This window comes from Orbicella franksi, chromosome 14 (genome assembly GCF_964199315.1).
Source record: "Orbicella franksi chromosome 14, jaOrbFran1.1, whole genome shotgun sequence".
Taxonomy (NCBI): Eukaryota; Metazoa; Cnidaria; class Anthozoa; order Scleractinia; family Merulinidae; genus Orbicella; species Orbicella franksi.
Genome location: NC_138158.1, coordinates 23,253,120 through 23,276,295, shown reverse-complemented (window position 1 = coordinate 23,276,295; position 23,176 = coordinate 23,253,120). Strand labels below are relative to the sequence as shown.

The following is a 23,176-nucleotide window of genomic DNA, read 5'->3' as shown; positions in this document are numbered from 1 at the left end:
CAGATCTCAGAATTTGAGAATTGTGGTTAATTACATGCAGAATTTATAGGAAATCCCGACATTGAATTTTTAAGCTTCAATCTATTTCACAAAATTTCCTGACTGTCACTTTGTAGCTGAATGCCTCAAGCTGCATATTGGCCATTAGCAGCCACAAAATTAAAATTTATTTGTTTGAAAATTCCTGTAAAATTCTATCCTAGGAAAAAATTCAAAGGCACATCTGTTAAGATATGATGTGTTCTTTTGATCATGTAAGATCAATTCATCATGCCGCAACATTTTATGTTATTTTGTTGAATCTGCAATAATAAAGGAATGCCACATTTTTAGTACATAGCTCCTTGGTAGGTTGTGTCAGGAGTGTTTGGTCTAGACATTGCTCAATCAATAAATGGTTTCAGGAGAAGGAAATGGACACTGACGACACAGCTGGTGTTTTCTTAATTAGTGGGTTCGCATCCCCTGATTTGCCAAGTCAATATGTGTACCACATTTTAGCAAAGCAATATGTATTTTCTGAAAATTGTGAATGCAAGTTTGATGTAATATGATATCCTGGATTTATTTTCATGATTCTCAGCAGGTTATGGGCTAAAAATATAATTGAGGGAAGTAATGATAATTTTCATCTATATTCAAATCCTGTTTTCCTCAAGTATTTCATGAAAAGCTTTATTTTCTGTCCATTGAGGATGTTTGGTCTGTGAAAAAAGTATAAGGGATTTGAATTTTAATTGACTCAGATCAAAGGAAAAGTTTGTCAGTTAAGGAAATTTGAAGGCAATGAAATAAATTTGTTCACCATGTTCAAATGCACATATTTGGGTAATGCAGACAGCAGTCTATTATCTTGAGATAAGAGAAGTTATTTGAATATTCATATACACATTTTATGAAAACTCTGTCTCTCTTTTGCTTGCAAATTTAGCTATAAGCAAAGCATTTGAGGATTAGCGAAGTACAAATTAAAGTTAGACAATTTTCACCTATGAAATACTTCCATTCCATATTCCACCAAAAGAAAATTGTTACAATAATTGTATTTGAATCAAAAGTAGATTCAGCAGTCATGTAATGTATTTTTGTTAAGAATTCCTCCTTCTTTGAGTCCACTCACTTTTGTTTCAGGCATTGAACTAAACTCTCACTGTGTGATATTCATAACCTACTACCAAATTACACCAAAACATTCATTTACAGATAAATTTTTTGGTATGGAAATGTAATATTCTTGAATTAAATTTTTCTGACTGTTTTTTTTTTTTTTTTTTTTTTTTTTTTTTTTCATTCCAAGGAACAAACTGAAACTTTAAATAAACTAAAGTAATTCTGCACTTTCTTTCGAGGCAGTTTACCATGATTGCCAAAAAGTAAACATCTGCTCTAGAAGAGAATGTAAATTTCTTTCTCATTGTAATCACACACTCGGAGATATTTTTTAAAGCAAATAAAATGAAACTAGAGAATTTAGGGCCTTAAAAGTATTGCCTAACATTTTCAAGTTGTTGAAAAAAATGAAAAGATTTTCTGGACTTGTACTTTGCAAAGAAAATTTTTTAGCACTGAAAAAAAACTCAGAAGAAATCAGCTGTTGATGTGTTATTCTTTTTTTCACCCAGCTAATTGACCTTCTGTGAAATTGTTATGAAAATTTCCATCTAAAAATGTAATTGCTTGCAGAATAATAATGATGGCACCAAATGTGTGAAGCTTTTCATGTGTCTTTTGAATTTATCCATGGTATTAGTGCATTAGAAAGACCGGAGTAAATTAATCGTTAAGACATCTAAAATATATTCTGCTTTTGAGTGTTACATGTGACGATCCCTGCACTATGAATTTTGTATTTACCTGTGCTGAGCTTTTAAATTAAATATATTCATCAAGTGAAATTTCCCTTCCTTCAAAGCTTCAAATCACAAAAATAAAAAATTAAAGAAAGATTTGAAGATAGCTTTCAATAACTTTAATCTCCGAACCCCTTGGTTTTGTTGTGGCAAATATGTTTCTGTAATTTGCGAGATGTACGGAAATATCTTCACTTTGTGGTAACTTGTAAACATCATCTTTAGGGTTCTGAAAGGAAGTTTGATAATGTGAAACAAAAAATGATGATAGAACTAGATGCAGCTGAATAACTCAGCACATTATTACCAATTTCCTAAAGGAAAAATGCATGAAACATTAGAAATAAATGGAAATCTGCAGAGAAAGAAAACAAACTTAAAAACAATGCACATTAAAATAATTTTAAATGTTCCACTCTTTGATTTTTAGTTCTTATATTGACTTCAAATGCTTTGCTTTGCTATGCTGTTTTATGTGAAAGATATTTTATAAGCCTCACAGGTTAAGATAAGGACACACTTGCATTGTAAGGTTATTGACATTTTCTTTGTGTGCCCTACGTAATATATACATTGATTTCCATTGTGGAAATATGCACTTTACCGAACTGATAGCCAAAGATTAGAACTGCCTCTAATGTTCTTTTGGTTTCTACACAATTTCCATGTTGATTCAGGCCATTTTTTTTCTAGCTGTCAAAGAAAGGCAGACAAGTATTGAAGCAGAATGGTGTTTTCCTGTGAATTGTCATTTTATTTGGATCAGTGTTGACATTAAAGGCAACAACAGCTGCAAATAAAGCTGTCAAATATTGAGTTAGATGTGAAAGGAACCTAGTACATTTTGTTGTGTTTAGAATGGTATCATCACTTTAGGGCAATCAAACTCTCCTGTTAAAAATTGCAAACCTTGAATGAAAAGAGGAAGGAAATAAGCTGGGGAAGCAAGATTTTATACAAATTTTATAAAAGGGTACATGGCAGATTAAGAGATTGCTTTTGAGGATAAAATTGGGTAATCTGAACAACGACAATATTACAAGCCTCTTGCAGTTAGCGAACAAGCATGTTTAAGATCACTGGTACCATCTTCTGGCATAATATCAAAAACCTGATAATGAAAGGTTTTTCAATCTAAGGATCATTCCATTTTGTCCTCAGAGGAAGTAGTTGTAAAAATAATACCTCTGGTGTACAATTTCCTCCCTGGGATATTTGTAAACAAAGAAAATTTTTCTAAGAGCCTTTACTAGAAATCCACTTAGCTTGTGTCAGAACGTAATTAAATAATTAACCACATCCATGGCTTTGGAAGTTTTAGCACTGCTTTTAGTCAATCACCTGGGGTTATATCTAAACTTGCTTGGGGTATCAATGCTCAATCCTTCAAGGGGGTATTTAACACCCCACAGCAAATACAGGAAAAGACACCTGCAGAAAACAGACCTGATTCCTTAGCCTTAACTCTGATGCTGCCAAGATGGCAACTGAAAATGTAAACACCATTTGGCTAAAAGCATGTAGGAGGGTGTTGTTTGCTCAGGAACTATTAACTCTTGACATAGAGAACACCAATAAATGCATTCTATATTTATATTTTATCCTTACAGCAAGTTAATGGTATTGTTTGATCATTCCTAGAGCCATGAAATTTCCCATCAATTGACTTGAAATCAAACTATCAATCAGTCTGTTGAGTGCATGTCCAGAAATATTCCTCTGTGTCATTAATTAGGATCTGACCTTCAGGTGTATTGTAATTAATGCAGGAAAAAAACCAAATGCCTTGAAGTTTTCAACTTTCTCATGCTGTTATATTAATCTTCCTTTTCCCATGTAAAATAGATTAAAGTAACTTAAAGGTTTGGTAGGAGTGGAGAAAACCTTCTGCTAAATGAACTGCTCAGACTGATGAAATTAATTCCAAGATGGATTAACATCAACATTCTCCTTGTTGCTTGTTGAACATGGCTTTTTATTTTTTCTTGAAGAATCAAGTTTTCTGGCCTTTATTTTCTAAGGTTATCAATACCGAAAATTTTAAATCAAATGCAAACTTTTTCATGCATTATTCTCTTGCCAAGAGATTGTGATGACCAAGGAAACTGAATAGACCAATGTGACTGTTCATAACGCAAGGAAAATAAACATTCATTTGTCTCTCTAGTGATAAACAAAATTGTGAGTCTGCTTCTATAACCCTGGACGAAACAGTCTGTTGAGGGGGTTTCAGTAATGTTTCAATTGCACAGGATACAACAACTAAATCAAACCACATTTTAGTGCACCCCCTCCCCACCTTGACCCCATCGAAAGTTGTTTTTATCTGAAAACCAATGCAAACAATCTTGTCTTATCCAAAACAACATTGAGGTCAGGGTGATGTAGGTATTTTTCAGTTTCTCTAAACTAGGTCCGTCCAGGTTTGTAGTGACGAATGTAGGAGGCAGGAAAGACTGAAGTCCCAGTAGAATTAATGGCACAATTAAGAATTGCTGAGTTTAGGGAATGAAAAAACCAAGTTTGATACGGAATATAAATAAATATTATATTCTTTCACATTCTAAGTTGCCTAGTTCATATGCTTGAGACTAAATAGTACAAACGTTGTCATGGTTACCGTTTTTATCAAAAATTGATTCAAAAGGAATGGGACACTCCCAGAATATGAGAACTCAAGTTTGATTTAAGCTGTGCAAACCTTGAGTTGATCATGTTTCATATTTGAGTTTACATCAAACTAAGCCAACATGCACACATGTTGTTCACTTGATTTTATAAATGAATTAATTGCTCATTGATTGAGTAACATTGTAATTTCATTTTCTTTCATTTTCAGAGGTTAATGAAGAAAGGAGCAGAACAACAAACATCACCATGTGTAATTAAAAAATGTGATGACTTTACCATAAGCTAACCATAAAATACAACTCACAGATAGAGTACTTAGTAAAAAACCTGTAAACTTATAAAATTCAAAATCCAAAATTCCTCACCCTGACAACATCAAAATAATATATAAACCTAACAGCTTAACACATTTTGGAACTCAGTTATGGCCCCACAGTATTGTTTTGGATGCAACATTTCCATCTGAGTAAAAATGTCAATTTTCAAGGAAAAAATCCTTTGAAGAAAAACTAGAACCCAAGAAAGCTGAACAGTAGCTGCTTGAACAAATACTCTCAGACATGTACAGTATCAACACCCCTCATTTTACCCACAGTTAGTTAAATGATCAATATGTACAGACAATTTGACTCACTGGAAGTCACGACTTGTGAGACAATAACACAAGCCATCCTTGGATAGCCCTCTGCTGACTCAGCCTTTTCTTAAGATTTTGAGAATTTGGTAGCACATCAAGGTAGTGCTGTTAAGTCTGCTTTGGTAATGATCTGATGTTTAATGAAGAGAAAATTTAAGGGTGATCTTTCTTTGGCAAGTTAATGTTTACAATAAAATACTCAGGAGATCAGGCTGATGAATGAGAAAAATAATTATTCCACACTGCACTTTGCTTTTAGAGTTATAAAGGTCCTCTTGATAACAGTACAACAGAGCTCCAAAGTCATGCAAAAGTTACTACAATCTCTGGAATTTGTTATGAGGAATTTTGTTGATACCTTGTACTTTCTTTGTCCATAAAAAATAATATATTGACTACTACTTTCCAAGTTATTTTAAACTTCACTTTTCAAGCTATGATAAAAACAACTCAACTGAAGATCTCTTTATACACTACACTACTGGTGTTACAAAAATAAACTAGCATTAACCAACTTTTAGCCAAGAATTTACCAACTTTCACTATTAAACATCATTGTGCATTGACAAACACACACCTGTAGGTGGAAACCTTCCTTTTTGTTCAAGTACACTACCAGGCGAGCAAATCCATGGGTCATTTGTAATATTTTGCCAAGCCCTTAGCTTGCCATGCAATTCATTAAACACATCCTTATAAGCAGGTTTACCAAACAGGTTTGTCAGCTCCTCGGGATCAGTCTTCAAGTCATAAAGTTCCCACTCAGCTCGATAATAATACTGATCCAGTGTGCGAAACCACCCGGTGGGTCTCCCTTCTTGGGTTCGGTTCAATAGGTCTTGATAGGTGGGTGATAAAAAGAAGTCTTGATCTATGGGGAATGGCATCTTGTAGTTGAGGTTGTATATCAGTTTGAAAGAGGTGTTTCGAATAACCCTCATTGGATAATACATTGTCACTTCATGTAAGTTGTGACTGGCAAAAGCAGTATCCCATCCTGACTGCGGTTCCTGATGTAACACTGATAATACAGACTTTCCCGTCAGTTGCACGTTGTTGGGTCCAAACAACTTGTAAGTGGGGTAATCAATTCCAAACCAATCCAACACAGTAGGCACTATATCCAATAGGCTCACCACAGCATCACTGAACTGACCCCAACGTTCCCGGGCATAAGGGGATGACACAAGATAGGGTTCTGCCATACCAGGATCAAAGAGGTTTGTTCGACCTGTGGGGAAGGGGATACCATTATCAGAGCTATAGATAACCAAAGTGTTCTCCTCAAAACCTGCCTGGCGAAGCTCCACCAAGATCAGCCCTATCCCTTGATCAAGGCGGCTGATTGTTGTGTACTGAGCAGCAATGTCCTGCCGTGCGACAGGAGTGTCCTGTACAAAGTATGGAACGATCACCTCATCAGGGGAGTAGTGTACAGGTTTCCAGTCAGGTATCAGGCCCATACCTGGGTCACCATTTCCAAATTTCTCACAAAAATTTCCTGTACAATTAAAAAACAAGAATAAAAAATTAGCATAATTTGTAAAATTAATTTAATGCAGAAAGCTAAATCACAAGATTATGTTTGTACATAATGTTCACACAAATGAATGTGAATTTCTTAATATACTTAGTATGTACTTAATAAGTTACCAACCAGATGAAGGTCAGCTTGTTTTTACTGTGAAGCCAATTACATATTATTGTAAGAATTTGTTTGAGAGTAAATTAGGCTGCTAATAACTTTTGGCTTACCATATTCAGGATGGGTGTGCCCACACCGATGAGGGTCATGGAAGCCAATGTACAAAAAGAAAGGTTGTGAGTCATCCTGTGATCCTTGAAAAAATTTGCGAGTCAATTCTTTCATGTGAGTTATGTTACGTCCCACTTGAAGAATGGAATGATGCTCTTCTGTGTAAGAAAATTCAAATGGATAAACCTGTAAAAAAGAACATAGCATGAAATTTACAGCAATTTAGAGAAAGAGGTTTTATAGAAATAGGATTATGTGGTCCTTAGGAGGAATAAGCAAGACAAGTATAACTGTTTGCACCTTGGCCAGAAGTATCTTCTTTCCAAATTTTTCTGATTTGCAAATTATTTGAATGTTATTTTTCAAACCAGGAATAAATTTAAACTAAATAAGGTGCCTAACATTCCAGCTCTCAACAATAGAAAAATAATGCATATTGCTAGTGTCTTTGAATAAGCGAGACTTTTTTGTAATTTAGAACGATCAAACCATCACCATCAGCTTTAAGTGATTACCTCACTTGAAAAATGACAAAGAAAGCTATCAAGATACACCACACGAAAGAGCATCAGAGTTTATAAGAACATGCAACTTAAGCAGTTATCAAGATTCCAAATTTCAATGGGGCAGTTTTGCTAAATTTCCGGGGAGGGGGGGGTACTGCCATATATGGGCTATATAGGTATGTGCCGCCGTAAAGGGTATGGTTTTCAAGCAGTTTACTCTAGGATAGGGTATATAAATCAGGACCTTTGGGTCTAAAATAGGGTATCATTTTTCACGAAACTGACCACTTGGTTGAAGATTTTATCTAAACTAAGGAAACCAGGAACTGCCACTCACAAATATAAAAAAATGAAATCGGCAAGTTTAAATTTTTGTAACTCAGCCTCAACATTGTCAATAGAAGACTATCATAAAACACTACTGGATATTATTAACTGTCAAAAATCGGGATTCAGATGGAAATTGGTGGTTTTAATACTGGTTACTCTAGTATAGGGTAGCAAAATTCAGCTGAACTAGCTCTAGTATAGGCTAAGGGTTCCAGGGTCCCAACAGCACATCCCCACTCAGAAATTCCTAAAGTACCCCCCCCCCCCCACCCCCCTGGGCTAAATTATACCAATCCTACATGTAGACCAGTTCGTTTGATAAATATTTACCGTTTCAGGCCCAACATGTTTTTTTCCAATGATTCCAGTTCGCACATTTGACTTCTGTAAGAGCAAAGGTAGGCTTTTGACTGCATCAAATGAATTAAAGTGATGCACTGCCTGGTGAAGGCCATACATACCATTCTGATGCTGAGGAAGGCCTTACAAAAATAGAAAAATAAAAATACTTTGGTGCCAGAAGACTATGAAATAAACAGTCGACACATTAAACTTAATTTACACTTGTATATATAACATATAACATTGCAAGTGAATAATATATTAATTTTGTTCTGAAACTTGATTTCCTTGATATCTAGAAATGTACTAAACCAGTACAAACCACATGCCAGTTACAGAACTGGTGCAGCTATTGTGCTATGGGTATTCAGTGTTTTCAAATCAAATCAAATAAGGTTTTGATACAGCTATTATAGACTTGATTTTAGTTGCTTATTAGACAACACAGGCTCACTTTCCTCAAAAAGCATCTGGTAATCACATTAGAGGAAAGACTATGAAGGCTGTTTTTTATGGCCAATTTATTTATTCCGTCTGTGGTCTGAGAAAAATTACGAGGAGCCCAAACGTTCCTGACCACGAAATCCTGGGTGCCCAGCACTTAAGTTTATATGAAAAAAGAAAGTTTATCTGGTTGCCTAAAGGCAAAAGTTAGTTTTCTGTGGCACCCAGGTGCTTCTAGAGCACAGCACTGATAAATGTCAGGCAATTGGTTTCTCTACAACATTCAGTGTCCATACTGTTACTGCAATTCAACATCAGGGCTGTCATTAAGTTTTCATTCATCTGTAGCCTTGATCTTGACACCCGCAACAAACTTGTTACTTCGTAAGTGAATTGTATTAACTACAGGCAAGTTCACCCGTAGCATCAAGAGTCCATCAAGCATGCTTAGCTGTAACAGGTGCTACAGATTATGGCCCTTATTGACAGCCCTGAACACACTTCATTTATTTTTGCTTTTGTTCTGTCTGACAGTCTCAAAGATGAATTTAAAACACTCTTTAAAAATTTCCTAATCATGTTAGTGTTTTGTCTTTTAAAAATTATATAAAAATTATATGATTTAAGAAAATTACCTCTTTTAGGGGGAGGCTGAGTGCGGGTCAATTTATTGCTAATTTTTAATTTGCATTACGGTGCAAATTAATACCCGTGCATTTGTAATTTTCCCAGTCATACAATAAATGAGTAATAATGAAAGCAGAGTGTATTTGTGATATTTGAAAATTTATTGTTCCACATTTGCACTCGCCTAAAGGCAAGTATAATTTTTAGAGTATTTTCAAATATCTTTCATAGAGTCAATCCTTAATTGAGCTTATTCAAAACATAAATTATTTTAATAAATTTTATTAATGTAATTAAATTTAACTAATTAATCTTATTTAGACAAGAATAATTAAAATAAATTAAAGGTAATTATTTCTTAACATTGAATAGACAGGGCGAGACTCTTTGTATGAACTCAGTAAAACAATCGATCTTTGATTATTATACATCACCGATATAAAACTGATTTAAACTTTCACCTGTCAATATGGCTGAGCGGCTTGGAGAACAACTACTGACTGAAGTGAAGGCGTTCCTAAAAATAACACTACGTTTAGCTAGGGCGTTTATGTTGGGAGTTTTGCAAACCATGTTGTTGTACACCTGTGTTTCAAAACCTGCATCGTCTCCAATAATGACCAAGACATTCTTTCTCTTATTTAAACTGGCTTTCGTAGAGATCCAACTCGTGAATATCGTGAAAATTACAACAAGTAACCAGAACTGCCGTGTTGCAGCCATCTTGATTGTTTTCTTTCTATAATAGATCCAGGCCCCTCAGCGCACCTCGTTTGGAACGCCTTGTAGTGTTCGTGGTTACGTGTACAGCAAGAACAAGTGATCAAAATAATGGCAAAGGTTAAGGTACAGTTATAAGAAGAAAGTTTTCTCTCGATTTGTTTGTTTTCTTAGATAACAAAATTCGCCATTTTGGAAAAAAGATGGCACCGTGATCAATTCAAACTCTTACTCATGCATATAATTTTTAACAACTTGAGGGACTAACGATTAACCATGCATTGTACTTCCTATCTTTACGAGCCTTTGTTTAGCTGTTGTACTTTGTTGGGTCTTTTGTATCGGTTCTTGTGTACCGGTACTGGTCAGTGTAAAACGCAGACTGTGGACTGCAGACTGCAGACTGCGGACTGCAGACTGCAGACTGCAGACTGCAGACTGCAGACTGCAGACTACAGACTGCGGACCGTACCGGGGATAAAAATATGCAGACTAAGGATAAAATGCAGACTGGAGTCCTGGGGTACTTATGCTGACAATAGACGTTTTAACTGAACCGTGATACTATTTCCATCATTGAGAACCAACCATAAACAGGGTCTTGAGTGATATTCAGGCTAAATGGAGCACTTGGGCTAAGGAGGGAGCACTCTTGTTAATTAACTATAAATGTAGATGTAGATATAAGTGGACTGCAGACTTTCACTGTGATTAGCCTGAATAACTGGCCTACTTATGGTTAGCACTTGATAATAGAAACAACTGCACATGCAGATGGTTATCTGACATTTGATCAAACTAAGTCTTCTATCAAGCCATTCAAATGCCACCAAAGCAGACCAAACATGCAAAGTATGTGCGGTGAAGCCACTGCTCTAATCTTTGATTACTACTAGTAATATTAAATAATGTGAAGATCTAAAACGAAACCCACATTTACCTCAAGGGGGTTATTAGAAATTCTAAAGGATAGGGAGTCAGCTAAAATTTTTAAAGGAAAGTATGAGTCAAAACTTGGACTTTTCAAGTGGGATAGAGGGTTCAAACCAAACATCCCTCCATGGGAGAGGGTTCTGAAGGGGTAAAATGGGAATTGGAATTGGCCTGCCTCTGCCCTGGGAAAATGGGATTTAAGGTGACTGGGACTGGGATTTGGTCAATGGGAATGGGAAAGAAATATCCAAAATGGGAATGGGATAAATATTTTGTAACCCTGACCAGTTGATATATCACTTATTTCCTGGGTTCCTGGTGTCAAGAAACATCAGAGAATGTTTGTGCACTGTGTACCCCCCCCCCCCTCCTGTTTTAGGACCCATATGTGTGAGGTATGGGTATTTTCTGGAACAGCATAATAGAAAATGAGAAGGTCATATTGACAATTTACTTTGATATTGGCTTGACAGATTGGAATTATTGGTGGAAGTGGAATGAATGATCCTGATATTTTCAAAGAAAGGAAAGAAAAACGTGTTTCAACACCCTATGGAGAGGTATTTTGTTTTAGCGATGACTCATGTAAAACCTTTGGGTATCAATGTTTATCATTGTCAGATAATTTTAAATCAGTACAATGCTTATTTAATTTAAATTATTAAAAGGAAAACTTAGTGATAGTAAAGATCAGTTGCCTTGCACTCTGGCATGTGTCCTACTTATGGTTGACGTTAATAAGTTTTTATTTTAGCCATCAGATTCCTTGTTTCTTGGTAAAATAGCTGGAGTGGAATGTGTGTTGATGCCAAGGTAAGCAGATGTTGAGAAGTATTTATTGTTAAATTACTATTTGAGGATAACAGCTCATTTCGTTTCTGTACAAATTTGCATTTAGTTAGTCAGAGCAACTAGAAGTATTTTAGCTCTTCCCCTCAAGTGTGCCGTAGAGTTAACCCCTCCCCCCCCCCCCTTTTTCCCTCCTCCCATACCCAATATTTGATTTTCTGATACTCATTTGTACTCTTGGGTGGAGAGAGGCACTGCAAGAGTAGGAGTAAAGTCTCCCCCCAAACCCCCCTCCCCCCCTAAAAAAAGAAAAAAACAAACAAACAACAACAACACAACACAATGGCCCTGTAGGTTATGTACAAAAATTTTCTGTGAGTAAAAAATCATGTGCATAGTTCAGTTTATTTAAGACCCATAGATGTTATTGTGTTTTAGATCTTCTGATAATTTAATGGTCTTGGAGTTGGTTATGGCTTTGCCTACACTGTATACGATCCCTACTATCTGATATTATGTTACATATTTTTATGTTTTCATAGACATGGAAGAAAACACACTATTATGCCAACAGACATCAACTACCGTGCAAACATTTATGCCCTAAAAGAGGAAGGCTGCACTCATGTTGTTGTTACCACTGCCTGTGGATCTTTAAAAGAAGAGTATAAACCTGGTGATCTTGTATTTCCTGATCAGTTTATTGATCGAACAACCAAAAGAGTATCTACATTTTACGATGGTAAAGAAGGAAGTCCAGTGGGAATTTGTCATATCCCTATGCATGATCCCTACTGTCCTCATACTAGAAAGGTTCTGCATTTTTTAAAATTAATTTCTTTAATTAATAAAATACAATCAAATCATTTTTGTTGCCTACTGTCAAAACAGTTGGTGTGGCTCTAAAGCAAGAAAATGTGTGTCGTTTTAATTTTTTCAGATTCTTATCGAAGCTGCCAAAGAACTTAATTTGTCTCATCACAGTTCAGGAACTAACGTTGTTGTTGAAGGGCCTCGTTTCTCTTCAAAAGCTGAAAGCAAAATGTTTAAATTGTGGGGAGGAGACATCATCAATATGACAGCTGTTCCAGAAGTCGTCCTGGCTAATGAAGCTGGACTTTGTTATGCTGCTATTGCTATGGTTACAGACTACGACTGTTGGAGAGATGACCATGAGCCAGTAAGTTTTGCATAGATCTCTGTTTGACTCTTTCAGGTTTTGAAGTTATATACTACTTACAGATTGCTGCATGTTGATTGCTTTTAAAGTTGTTTCATTTTTTGGTACATCAAATTGGATGTTGGACACTGACCAGTCAATTTTTTGACTAGAAATAAACAAATTACATATGACCCTTGGTTGACAATATATGTATATTAACTAAATTTTTGTTACTGACTGCCACTTGGCTGATTATTAAAGGAGAAGGTCACTCCAATAAACGTATGTTTTTTGTCATTGCTAATAAAAACCTCACACTTAGTTTAGCCACTCACTGACGTTTCAGGCTCTAAAGTGCAGGTTTTGCTTATGAAATTCGTCTCCAAAGAAGCCCAAAATTCAACATTGCTGCTGCCATTTTGAACACTACTCAGCAGCCAGTCTACATTTTCGTGACGCCATTCCATCCAAGAGATTTTGTCCAAATTGCTTACAACAAGCCTTTTAACTACCACTATGAGTTATGGCTGCTCTTGAGCCGTATTATTTTGAGCCAAACATGCTCCAAACTCCAAAAATGATAGCAGTGAAGATAGTGAAGTGATTATTGCTTGGAAAAAATACATTTTGCTGACCTTGTGAAAGATGCAAAGTCAGTTGCAGGTTTTTCTCCTTGCCACCAATTTAGAGTCAGACGGAATGACGTCACATAAATATGGCTGCCAAGTACAGTTCAAAATGGCAGCCTCCAAAGTCTCATCTTTTGAGACAAATTTCATCAGGATAGCAGTCACTTCGGGTTAGAGTTAGAGGCAAAGACAAAAAAGTAAGCTTTTTGGAGTGAACTTCTCCTTTAACAAGGTGGTGATCTTGTGTGGAGAAACTGATTGCTGATATCTCTTTGTGAGGAAACTAAAACTGTAATGAAATTAAAGAAAATCATTAACTGTAATAAATGGAGTCTTTTGTATTGTCATGGCATAGGTCAGTGTTGAATCAGTGATGGCAATTTTTAAATCCAATGTGGCAAATGTGAAGACTCTCTTACTAGCTGCAATTCCACGTATTGCTTCTAAAGAATGGACAGACATTACTAAAGAACGACAGGTAAGCTAAAATACTTTGCACCTTTGGTTATTTAAGAATCACCAGTAAGCTTCTGGTTATTGAGGTAAAGAAGTGAAACTTAAATTTGTTGTTGAACAATTACAGCTAGTGGTCTTTGTAAATAAATGAGTGGGGGCTACAGGAAGGTCAGAACCTCTCGCTTCCCGTACCCTGCTCTCCTGTTTCCTGCCCTTTCCTCTCCCACCTCCCTCCCCCTATTCTCCCGGGTTCCTGCCCCCTGTCATCCCCCTCCCCCACAAATAAAGCCTTAGAACTTTCTACTATCATTAACTTCTCTCACACACAGCCAACTTTTAATCTGTTTACTTTTGGGGTGTGAAGAAAAATCCTGGGTTTCAAGTTAAATGGTGAAGTCATTTCACCTTTATGAGCTCATGGCTATCCTTTGGACTCCAAATCAGTGATCCAGGATTTCAGTCAAATTCCAATCATTTCCCTGACAGCCAATACTTGATTCTCATGGTATGCTACTGGCAAACTGTTGGACTAACCTGACAAAATGCTGGTGTTCTACCAGCGTAGCAATAATACCCCTAGCTAGTTCACACAGTTCAAATAAATCACTAATTTCTTTCTTTTTTTGATCTTTGCCTTACAGACTGCAGTTGCGAATAATATTGTAAACCATGCCAGTTGATATTCATCCCATTAATGTGTGTCGTTTTAAAGTGTTTCTGTTCTCAAAGTGTCACTCTGAACAAACATAGATGAACCGCAGTTTCAAAAACATAGCAATTGTAGTAAAGATTTCTCCATTAAATATTGTACACACCTCACTGATGTATTCCTTCTAGAAGACTTTCAAATGACTCTCAAACTCTGCGTTTTACAAGAACTTTAGGGTTCATTCAAATGGAAAAGCTTTAGTAAAATTCAGTCAAGCAAAGTCATATAAATTATTATTTTACTCCAGTTTGTAGTGTAAAATTAATGCTCAAAACAAGTACAATTATATCATGTTTTGTAACTCAGAGGCAATATCCAACAGTTTAACTGCAGTTCTCTGCAGTACAAGCAACAAAGAACAATTAATTCAAAGTTTGGTTGTATTTTGAATTGCCCTACCATCTTTTGCAAATACTTCCATTCAATCAGAGCAGACGTAATTATAGGGAATTACTAGTTACCTAGATATAGTATTTAGTCATGTTCTAGGCACCACATCTCTACTGTTCAGACTAATTTCGTTAAGACTGTCCAACCCAACATTTATTTTAATTTTAATCTATGTGGAATAGTCTCAATTAAAGATTACTAAACAAAATGGATTACAGACGGAGTTTATTAGGAAGCCATTATGCTGCATCTGAAGGGAAAGCTCTTTTTCAGCTTTTCTGATTTCAAGCAGCTGCATGTAAGCACTTCATATGTATCAATCAGTTGCGGGTATCAAGGGAAAGGGACCAGCCAAATACCCTGTCTCACCCCACCGTTTGTTAACTGACATATGTCACTAGTTACTGGCAGTTAAGATTTCCTCTGTTTAAGCAAAGATTTCCTACCTGTACTCTTCCCCCCTCCAGATATCCTATGTGCACTCTTCCTCCCCTTCCCCCCTTCCCCCCCCCCCCACCCGTTGTCGCTTTCAATAAAAAATTATGCACCTGTATACTTAACTGATGATGAGACCCAACAACAACCTCCACCCTCATATGATGCCAAGTCCAAGATTCAAACCCTTGCTGCATATATTATTTGTATAAAATGTGTTTTTGTAATATCCAAATAATACGTCCTGTTGTGGTTGACAGCCATGCATGCCATCTGTTTAAATTATGTGACCTTTAGCAATAGTGAAGAGATAAATTAGGGGTTTTCCATTTGAGAGACCAGTTGCAGAAATGATCAACTGGAAAACACTAGCCATCACAATCAAGCAACCTTTTTACTGTTTTTGTGCTTACTTTACACTACTTGTTTCACATGTAAAAACTTAGTTTGAAAATAGTTTTGCAAAACCCTGCTTTTCGGCTCTGTTACTCAGGAAAGATTGCTTGATCAAAGAAGGCCTGCATCTTAGACTATTTTTGTTCCCAATTATTTCAATATATATTTTCCTTATTTTTTCTTTTATGATCGAGGTTTCCACAGTGGAGTGTATGCACATGAATGAATGAATGAATGAATGAATACTTTATTGAACCTCCCCAATGGGGCTTTTCAGAAGCATGACTGCCATATTGGTGTTCCAAAACAATGAAACGGCAGCCATGTTGGTGTACCGAACCAATCCTGTGGGAGTTGAACTCTTTTCTTATGTAACTTTATGTAAACATTTTCTTTTGCTCCAATAAATTTGCATGGCTGCTAGACACGTGAGTGCATAGGCTCTATACTGGGGAGCAAAAAACATTTTTTAACACACCTCGCATGCCTATTTTACGGCCAGTTAGGACTGGGGACGAACATGTGCTCTTAGCGTCAGTGTGATGATCGTACAAGGAAAGATCGAGGTTGTTGATTTTTCTCGGTTTATTGATTCTTTTAAGAGTTATCTGTAGCCAGTTCGTGTCATCAAAGATGGTAGACACACCAGAGAATGGCGATAGTTGCGTAAAAGAAAGGAAAAATGTAATCGTCAACTACATCCCGCACGATATCACCGAAACCTTTCTTCAAGACATGTTTAGTTCTTGTGGTTCGATTGTGAATTGTAAACTTATGCGAGACAAGACGTCGGGTACTAGTCTGGGATACGCTTTTGTAAACTACAGTCACGAAGACGAAGCTGCCAGAGCTATTGAAACATTTGACGGAAAGCAGGTTAGCAATAAGAAGATACGAGTGAGTTATGCACGACCGTCCTCAGAAGAAATTAAAAACGCCAATTTGTACATAAGTGGATTACCCAAGGCTGTCAGTGAAAACGATCTTAAAACTTGGTTTGGAGTATATGGAACTATCATCTCTTCAAAGATTTTGATGTTAGAAAGCGGTGAAAGTCGTGGTGTAGGATTTATTCGTTTTGATAAACGTTCTCAGGCACAAGCCGCCATTGATGCTTTGAATGGTGTGAGTTTATCACCTGGCTCAACCTTGGGGGTGAAATTTGCAAATCCTCCTAAGGGACCTCATTCACAGCAGCTAAATCCTGTGTCCTTACAAACCTCGATAGCTGCGAATGAACTTTTGAGGCCAGCATTAAATCTTGGCGGAGTGGGTCCCATACACCACGAAACTGCGAATAATCGGTTTTCCCCTCTTGGGGCAGGACTGGCACGCAATACACCGAATTTCAACGCTCTCCACCACCCAAGAGATCCAAATATCCTGGGTTCTCTACACTTAAATCCTCTACCAAATCAACATAACTATCACTGTGTATTCGTGTATGGTCTACCTTCTTCAGCTGAGGAAACAGAAAGTGAACTGCTTTTGTACAGACTGTTTGCACCTCATGGAGCAATATTGTCCATATCTGCCAAGAAGGGTACAGGATATGCATTTGTCAATATGATGAGATATGAAGAAGCTTTAAAAGCAGTTTTGAACTTGAATGGCTACTTTGTTCAGCAATATAACACACATCTTCAGGTCTCTTTTAAGAAAAACAAACCTTTGTAGTTGATACAATCAAATCTTATCCCAGCGGTTAGACTGCTACGCAGAAATGGATGCCTATTACGCAGGCTGATGTTTGTCATTTAAGCTGTCCTCTCCTACTTGTGAGAAATGCCCTTTTCACAGCAGAAACAACAAAACTTCCTTTTGCACAGAGTATGTATCAGAGACCACTCAGACCACTCCCAGAGGCAGCAGTCCTTTTGGTTAGCGCAAAGAAATGGAGGCCTTTGGGAGAAATCACAAGAAAAGCCAGCATTAGCTACAACAGACACTCTTTCTAGACACTCTTAATGGATTGAAACACATGTACACAATCAAACAGTTTTGATTTTGTGCAGTGTGTTGCGCATTCGGTCAAACGTTTGGTTGGTAAAAGTATCTAGGACATAATCAATGTAAAGGTAGGAAAACTTGTGGTTGAATGATGTAAGCTTAAGCAGCAAGAACGAATGGGGACATAATGTGACATATCATGATGTAAGCAAAGATCAAAGAATTACACGATTAATTGTTTACATCATATTACTGGTATGTCAACACTTGTTTATATGCCTAATAACTTTGATATATAAGACAGGGCTGTCATTAGGTTTTGAGTCACCTGCACCTTGAACTTTACACCCGTAACAAACTTGTTACTTTGTCATTGAATTGTATCAACAAAAGGCAATTTTACCCATAGCATCAAGTGCCTGTCAAGCATACTTAGCTGTAACAGTTGTTATGGGTTATGGCCTTAATGACTGCCCTGTAACCTGTCCTCTTGTTTTCATTTAGCTACATGACTGACTCAAACTCGTGTGCATTCAAAACTGCTCGCCAACTAGCCTGACAACCATACCTTTAGTTTTCAAGATTCTGTGGTGCACTTCAGTTCTTACATTTTGAGCCTTGGCTAAATTTTTCCAGGACTTGTTTTGGTTTGGACAATTCTCCAACCCTTATATAGGATCTCATAAGTCAAGTCAGGTACATTACAAAATAATGTCTGGAGAGACTTTTTACCATAGAGACAAAAATTCGCAGTTCTCTGCTTACTGGTATAACCTGAACACTGATGACATCAGTTTTGTCCTTTATGGATCTATGTGAGGTTTGACTGTACTTTCAGGAGCCTGGTTGAAACATTTTAATCCTTACTAGGTAAAACATATTTAATTTTTGTATGAGAGATTAATTCAAGGCCATAGCTAGGTTTATTTTAAAGGGGCGGTTGGGGGCAAGGGAGAAAGCACCAGAGGTGCAACCCTCTAGGGTAGTCTGGGTGCGTGCTCCCCCAGACAAGTTTTAAATCAAGAAAATTGGAAATGCTTTTTAATTTCAGAATTCTCCACGATATATTTGGTCAAAGAATCAATTGAATGAGGGGTATTTTTAGAACTTACAACAATATTTCTGAATTTTTTACACATATTTTGGCCTTACTACACTAAACATGAATTGCTACCTACTTGGATTAGTCTATTTCTGTGTGTGAGATCTCTTCAGTTGGATTTTTGTTCAAAAAATTCTTTATCAACCATCATACATTTTCAAGTTAGTATTGTTCTGAACAAAATATAAGTTCTTACTTACATAGTTGCAGATATAAACTAATCATGGTAAAGTTCAAACTATCTACACCTAACACTCCAGCTATGGCCCTGTAATTTAGTTTGGCAGGTCATGTTGATACATGTAAAAATGCTTGACCTGGGACCAAACTACCCCCATGGTGTACAGCTACACAGCCCTCTGTGTAGTTACCAGTAAAACCCCAAGCATGTTGGCTTGAAACACGTTTGAATAAAAAAATGCTTACCTATGGAATGTGAGATGTTAAGGAGGTTCTTCCTATGCTATTGCTTTATTTTCTCTGACTTGCCGTTTTCAAACGCTTATCATGGAAGACTTGGGGATCTTCCTGCTGGGTGGCTGTTACCGACTTGTGCACAAAAATTAATTTAAAAAAACATGATACAGCCCAAATACTATTTTATTAATGCTGGAGGAGCAGTATCTTTTACACCTTGTATCTGAAGCATCTTGTTGAACACTGTACAGAGAAGTGACAGGAGCCTATGTAGACTGCATTTTGAGCTTTTCATTACAAGTATGCAGTTTCCTGGCATTTTCTTTTTGTCCCCACATAATCTCTGGTGGAATACAACCATAAATTGCTTAATATTGTGCACGCTTATGCGGACCTATGCTGTCTGAGGGTGGACTCGGTCCAGAGATCCTCGTTTGAAAAATAACACCGCTGACAGAGAGAGCGAAAGGTATTGTTCATGGGCATGAACTGAGCTTATCATGAAAGCTAAGCTAATTCTACTGTGTGAGTTGTCCTCGGATCTTTTATTCAACGTTGTAAACTTTGTAAATGAACTTATTGCCAAACCAGGATTAAAGGGGAAAAGAAATTTTACGAAAAGTGAAAGCGCGCTGATATTGGCGTTATATTAAACCTGGCAATGGGGGTGGGGGAGGGATTCCCACGTAAAAAGGACGGGGGTGCTCGTCATACCTTTCAGGGGTCGTGTTGGTACCTCTCTAGGGTGTTCAACCTCATAAGCTCCACAGCGAGAGCTTTTGCGGTACCTTTTAAGGTATTGAGCCAAAAAAATATATATGACAGGAGACATTTGTTAATCCACTTTACGAGTAGAAGGTATTCAAAGCAATCGTCCTTGACTGTATTAAAAATTATGAAAGCGTCAGTTAATGTGTTGTTTAAGAATCGGTACCTCTTAGGGGTGAAAATAGTTTCAAGCCACACCCACAAAGTACCTCCTAGGATTCTTTTTAAAATTTCCGACGAGCACCCCTGTCCTTTTTAAATGGGAGTCCCCTCCCCCGGTATTTAAATTGGCTTTCCAACAGCTCTACAATCTTGAGCCTCGAGTGGTCAGCGGTTAGGCTCGAGATAACTCTACCGGTTTTTTTTCTACTGGTTTTGGACATTTTGAGCTCTGAAATTTCATAATTGTGCATTAATCTTAACGTATGGGTAAAACAAAGTCCATGATTTACCGACAAAATCAAAATCAAATTTAACTGAGCTTTTATCATTATTTATTTTTTTTCTACAAAATTAAAAAGAAGAAACGGAATAATTTTGTTTGAACTACTAAAGAAAGAGACCCTCCCGTTAAAGAAAAGCTTTGAACTGAAGAAAAAGAGAATGTGAAACAAAACCGGCATTAGATGTAAAAGCGTCAACCGCAACTCTTTGGATGGTTAGTTATTAACTGATACTTGGCGAAACAGTTTTCCTTGAAACAACCACACGATAATTGAGGGAGGCTTTTTGCAGAATTACATTTCAAGTGAATATCAATGTTTTAATGTTATCCGGTTCCCGTTCATTTTTCTCGGTGATAAAATGTGATAAAATAATTGAGCCACCATTGTTTGTCAGAATAAAAGCATTTGTCTTAATTTCCTTCGTTAACGAGAAAATGTTTTACGGAAAAGTTTCGGTCGCTAACCAACAGGCCTTAATTGGTGCCACCAACTGATTAGCGACATTGTCTTTAATGCTGCGTTTAAATGGCTCCGCTTTCGATATAACAGGCCTTTGGGAGGGAGACGAAATTTAAAGAAATTTCCACCTTAACTGATAGTTCATGACATTCTTTATCTGTTTTCTGCTACGCGAAGAAAATACTTTCTTTTCAACGAACAAAATTAAAGCTGGGTAATTTTGCGAGTAAAGGGGAAAGCAAAAATGGGAAGAATCATCAAAATGTCTGGTGATTACTAATGAGTGTGTTTTGGGTGGGTGATAATCTTGCCGAACTTAAGGACGTCTCGCACCTTTAATTAACTTTTATTCTCCAGCATGCTGAGAAGTGCACGTAGTTTTCCAATAATTGCGACATGTTTGCTCAAGGAACTCATTTCCTAAAATCTTCAAAATGTTGCACCTTTGCCGAACAACTTATCTACCACACTGACGTAATTAAGGCGTTCGGGAGGACAAAGCGAAGCCAACATAATTCCCTCGTCATTAAGCTCTATTTTGTTATGATGAATTGGTTTAGAAATATGAAAGAAAGCGGTTAATGAAGGCTTCCGAGAGACACAAAGGCCATTCACAGTTTCATTTACTACCGAAAGATTATTTTTCCCTTTGCTGATGAGCGGATTTGCGTCTGATTCATTTTTTATGGCCTGTTTTCCATTCATTTCATTTTGGATAACGAGAAATCTTCGATTTTCTAGTGCGTAGCGAGCCCTTGTATTGGTTTTTAAACCTCGATTATAATTTTTTCCAACGGCCCCTGTTTCTTTCCGTCGCTTTGCAGTGACAGCCCTTTCTCATTTAGTGCAGGTTCATTTGATAAACACTGGGGTTATTGATTTGAGAGAAAATAGGAGTTACAGCCAAAGGGTTTTCGCATAATTACTTCATCAAGTCTCCAAGAGCTGAAAGGTAATTGTTAAGCGAGCGAAGTCGTAATCAAACATCATTGTTACTTAAATTTCATTCGAAAAGGAAACAACTGCGGGAAAATTTTTCCTGTCTAAGAGAAAACCCACGAACATCGAGGGAGCTCCGTTTTTATTTCAGCCCTGGCTTTTTTGTTGTCTTTTATCACCGAACTGCAGACGACGTCCTTGTTTGTCAGGCTGTATGTTTCCGTTGTTGGCTTCAGGCTAATTACGTACTATTCAACATAACGGGAAATTCTCATCTTCTTAACAACCTTGCTTGTTTCGAACATTTCACGGGAAACTCTTTAGCGAGCGCACGACACGAAATGATGAGAAAACGCACTTTTGAAAGCGCGGCCATTATTTCTCGTACTCCGCTGGGTGGCCTTATGAAAGACGGCGACTTGCTTATTCTTCAACCGGCCTGTAAACTTCAAGATCTTCAAATACAAGATACGATTGAGGAAGTACTAAGATCTAACTTACAAGGAGTTGGCTTCACCTCATGGGACAGCGACGCTAGATGTGACACACTGAGCCAGATTATCAAACAAAAACTACGAAATATTCAACACCAGTTCTCCGATTTCACTGTGGTTGTTTTGATGGGACAGGCGAACGACACTGGAATAGTGAAAGCTTCACATAAGGTATGGAAGCCAGAGTATGACAGCTTTGCTTCTGCCTGGTACAAAAACGAGTCCTTGTTTGCGGTGGGAACTGTGTTCGCTACTTATGCTACTAGGAACTTTTAAACCGTAAATGATGATTAAGATTCAGTTCTCGTCCTACAGGATTGAACTGAGGACTAAATAACGATAAAAAGTCGACTTTTTAAATTGTTAAATCAAATGAAATACCAGAAAAAGCCAAGTTGAGAAATTCTATAATAGGAACTGATTGCAACAGAACACTGGATCCAAGCAAAGAATATGTAATCGAAAGTTACCGTTTCACAAAATGCTTAAATATGTTATATCTTAATTACCAAAGTTGATTGCATTAGTTCTTAGGCTTTGTTTGCCTAAGACACTTCTGTAAAGTAATCAATTCTACATATCTGCACAGCGAAACTGCAGCCAGCAGATCTAGCATGTTCAGAATATATTCAGTTCGCTGTTCTTAAATATCAATTGTACACTGCAGGGTTCGATCATTTCCCTTGTACAGCGGGGAAAAAAAGAAAGAAAGAAAGAAAGAAAGATCGATTATTTTCGATGTAAACTGAGTATGTCCATTTCTGCCATCTGGCTTGTCTTTTCAATCGATTTCCCTTTCTCTTGTAAATAGGAAGTAGAAAAGGTTATTTATTATGTTAATAAATAGAGTTAACCTCAC

General features: G+C 37.0%; 3 protein-coding genes and 1 pseudogene across 4 annotated transcripts in view; 3 read left to right on the top strand and 1 right to left on the bottom strand.

Moving 5' to 3' along the window:
- The window catches only part of LOC145468552 (N-sulfoglucosamine sulfohydrolase-like), a 29,372-nt gene extending 19,450 nt beyond the window's left edge, over positions 1-9,922 (bottom strand). Inside the window, exons 1-4 of one of the 2 annotated variants that reach the window (XM_081452292.1) lie at positions 9,585-9,922; positions 8,041-8,192; positions 6,874-7,060; positions 5,696-6,619 (exon numbers count right to left, since the gene is read on the bottom strand). In XM_081452292.1, the coding sequence (XP_081308418.1) occupies positions 5,696-6,619; positions 6,874-7,060; positions 8,041-8,192; positions 9,585-9,846 (1,525 nt within the window). In that variant the 5' untranslated portion in view covers positions 9,847-9,922. The remainder of the gene's footprint in view (positions 1-5,695; positions 6,620-6,873; positions 7,061-8,040; positions 8,193-9,584) is intronic. The other variant, XM_081452291.1, reaches the window with a different exon arrangement.
- Positions 9,884-15,119, top strand: LOC145468555 (S-methyl-5'-thioadenosine phosphorylase-like). The gene is made up of 7 exons (XM_081452294.1): positions 9,884-9,969; positions 11,250-11,336; positions 11,531-11,589; positions 12,108-12,378; positions 12,506-12,745; positions 13,712-13,834; positions 14,454-15,119. The coding sequence occupies exons 1-7, from the start codon at positions 9,955-9,957 to the stop codon at positions 14,490-14,492; spliced, it is 834 nt and encodes a 277-aa protein (XP_081308420.1). The 5' UTR covers positions 9,884-9,954; the 3' UTR covers positions 14,493-15,119.
- Positions 15,120-15,464: 345 nt separating this feature from the next.
- LOC145468051 (ELAV-like protein 1 pseudogene) lies at positions 15,465-21,389 on the top strand (annotated as a pseudogene).
- Positions 21,390-21,937: 548 nt separating this feature from the next.
- Positions 21,938-23,176, top strand: LOC145468417 (dynein light chain Tctex-type 5-like). Its single transcript, XM_081452120.1, has one exon. It carries the CDS (start codon positions 22,165-22,167, stop codon positions 22,591-22,593), a length of 429 nt encoding a protein of 142 aa, XP_081308246.1. The 5' UTR covers positions 21,938-22,164; the 3' UTR covers positions 22,594-23,176.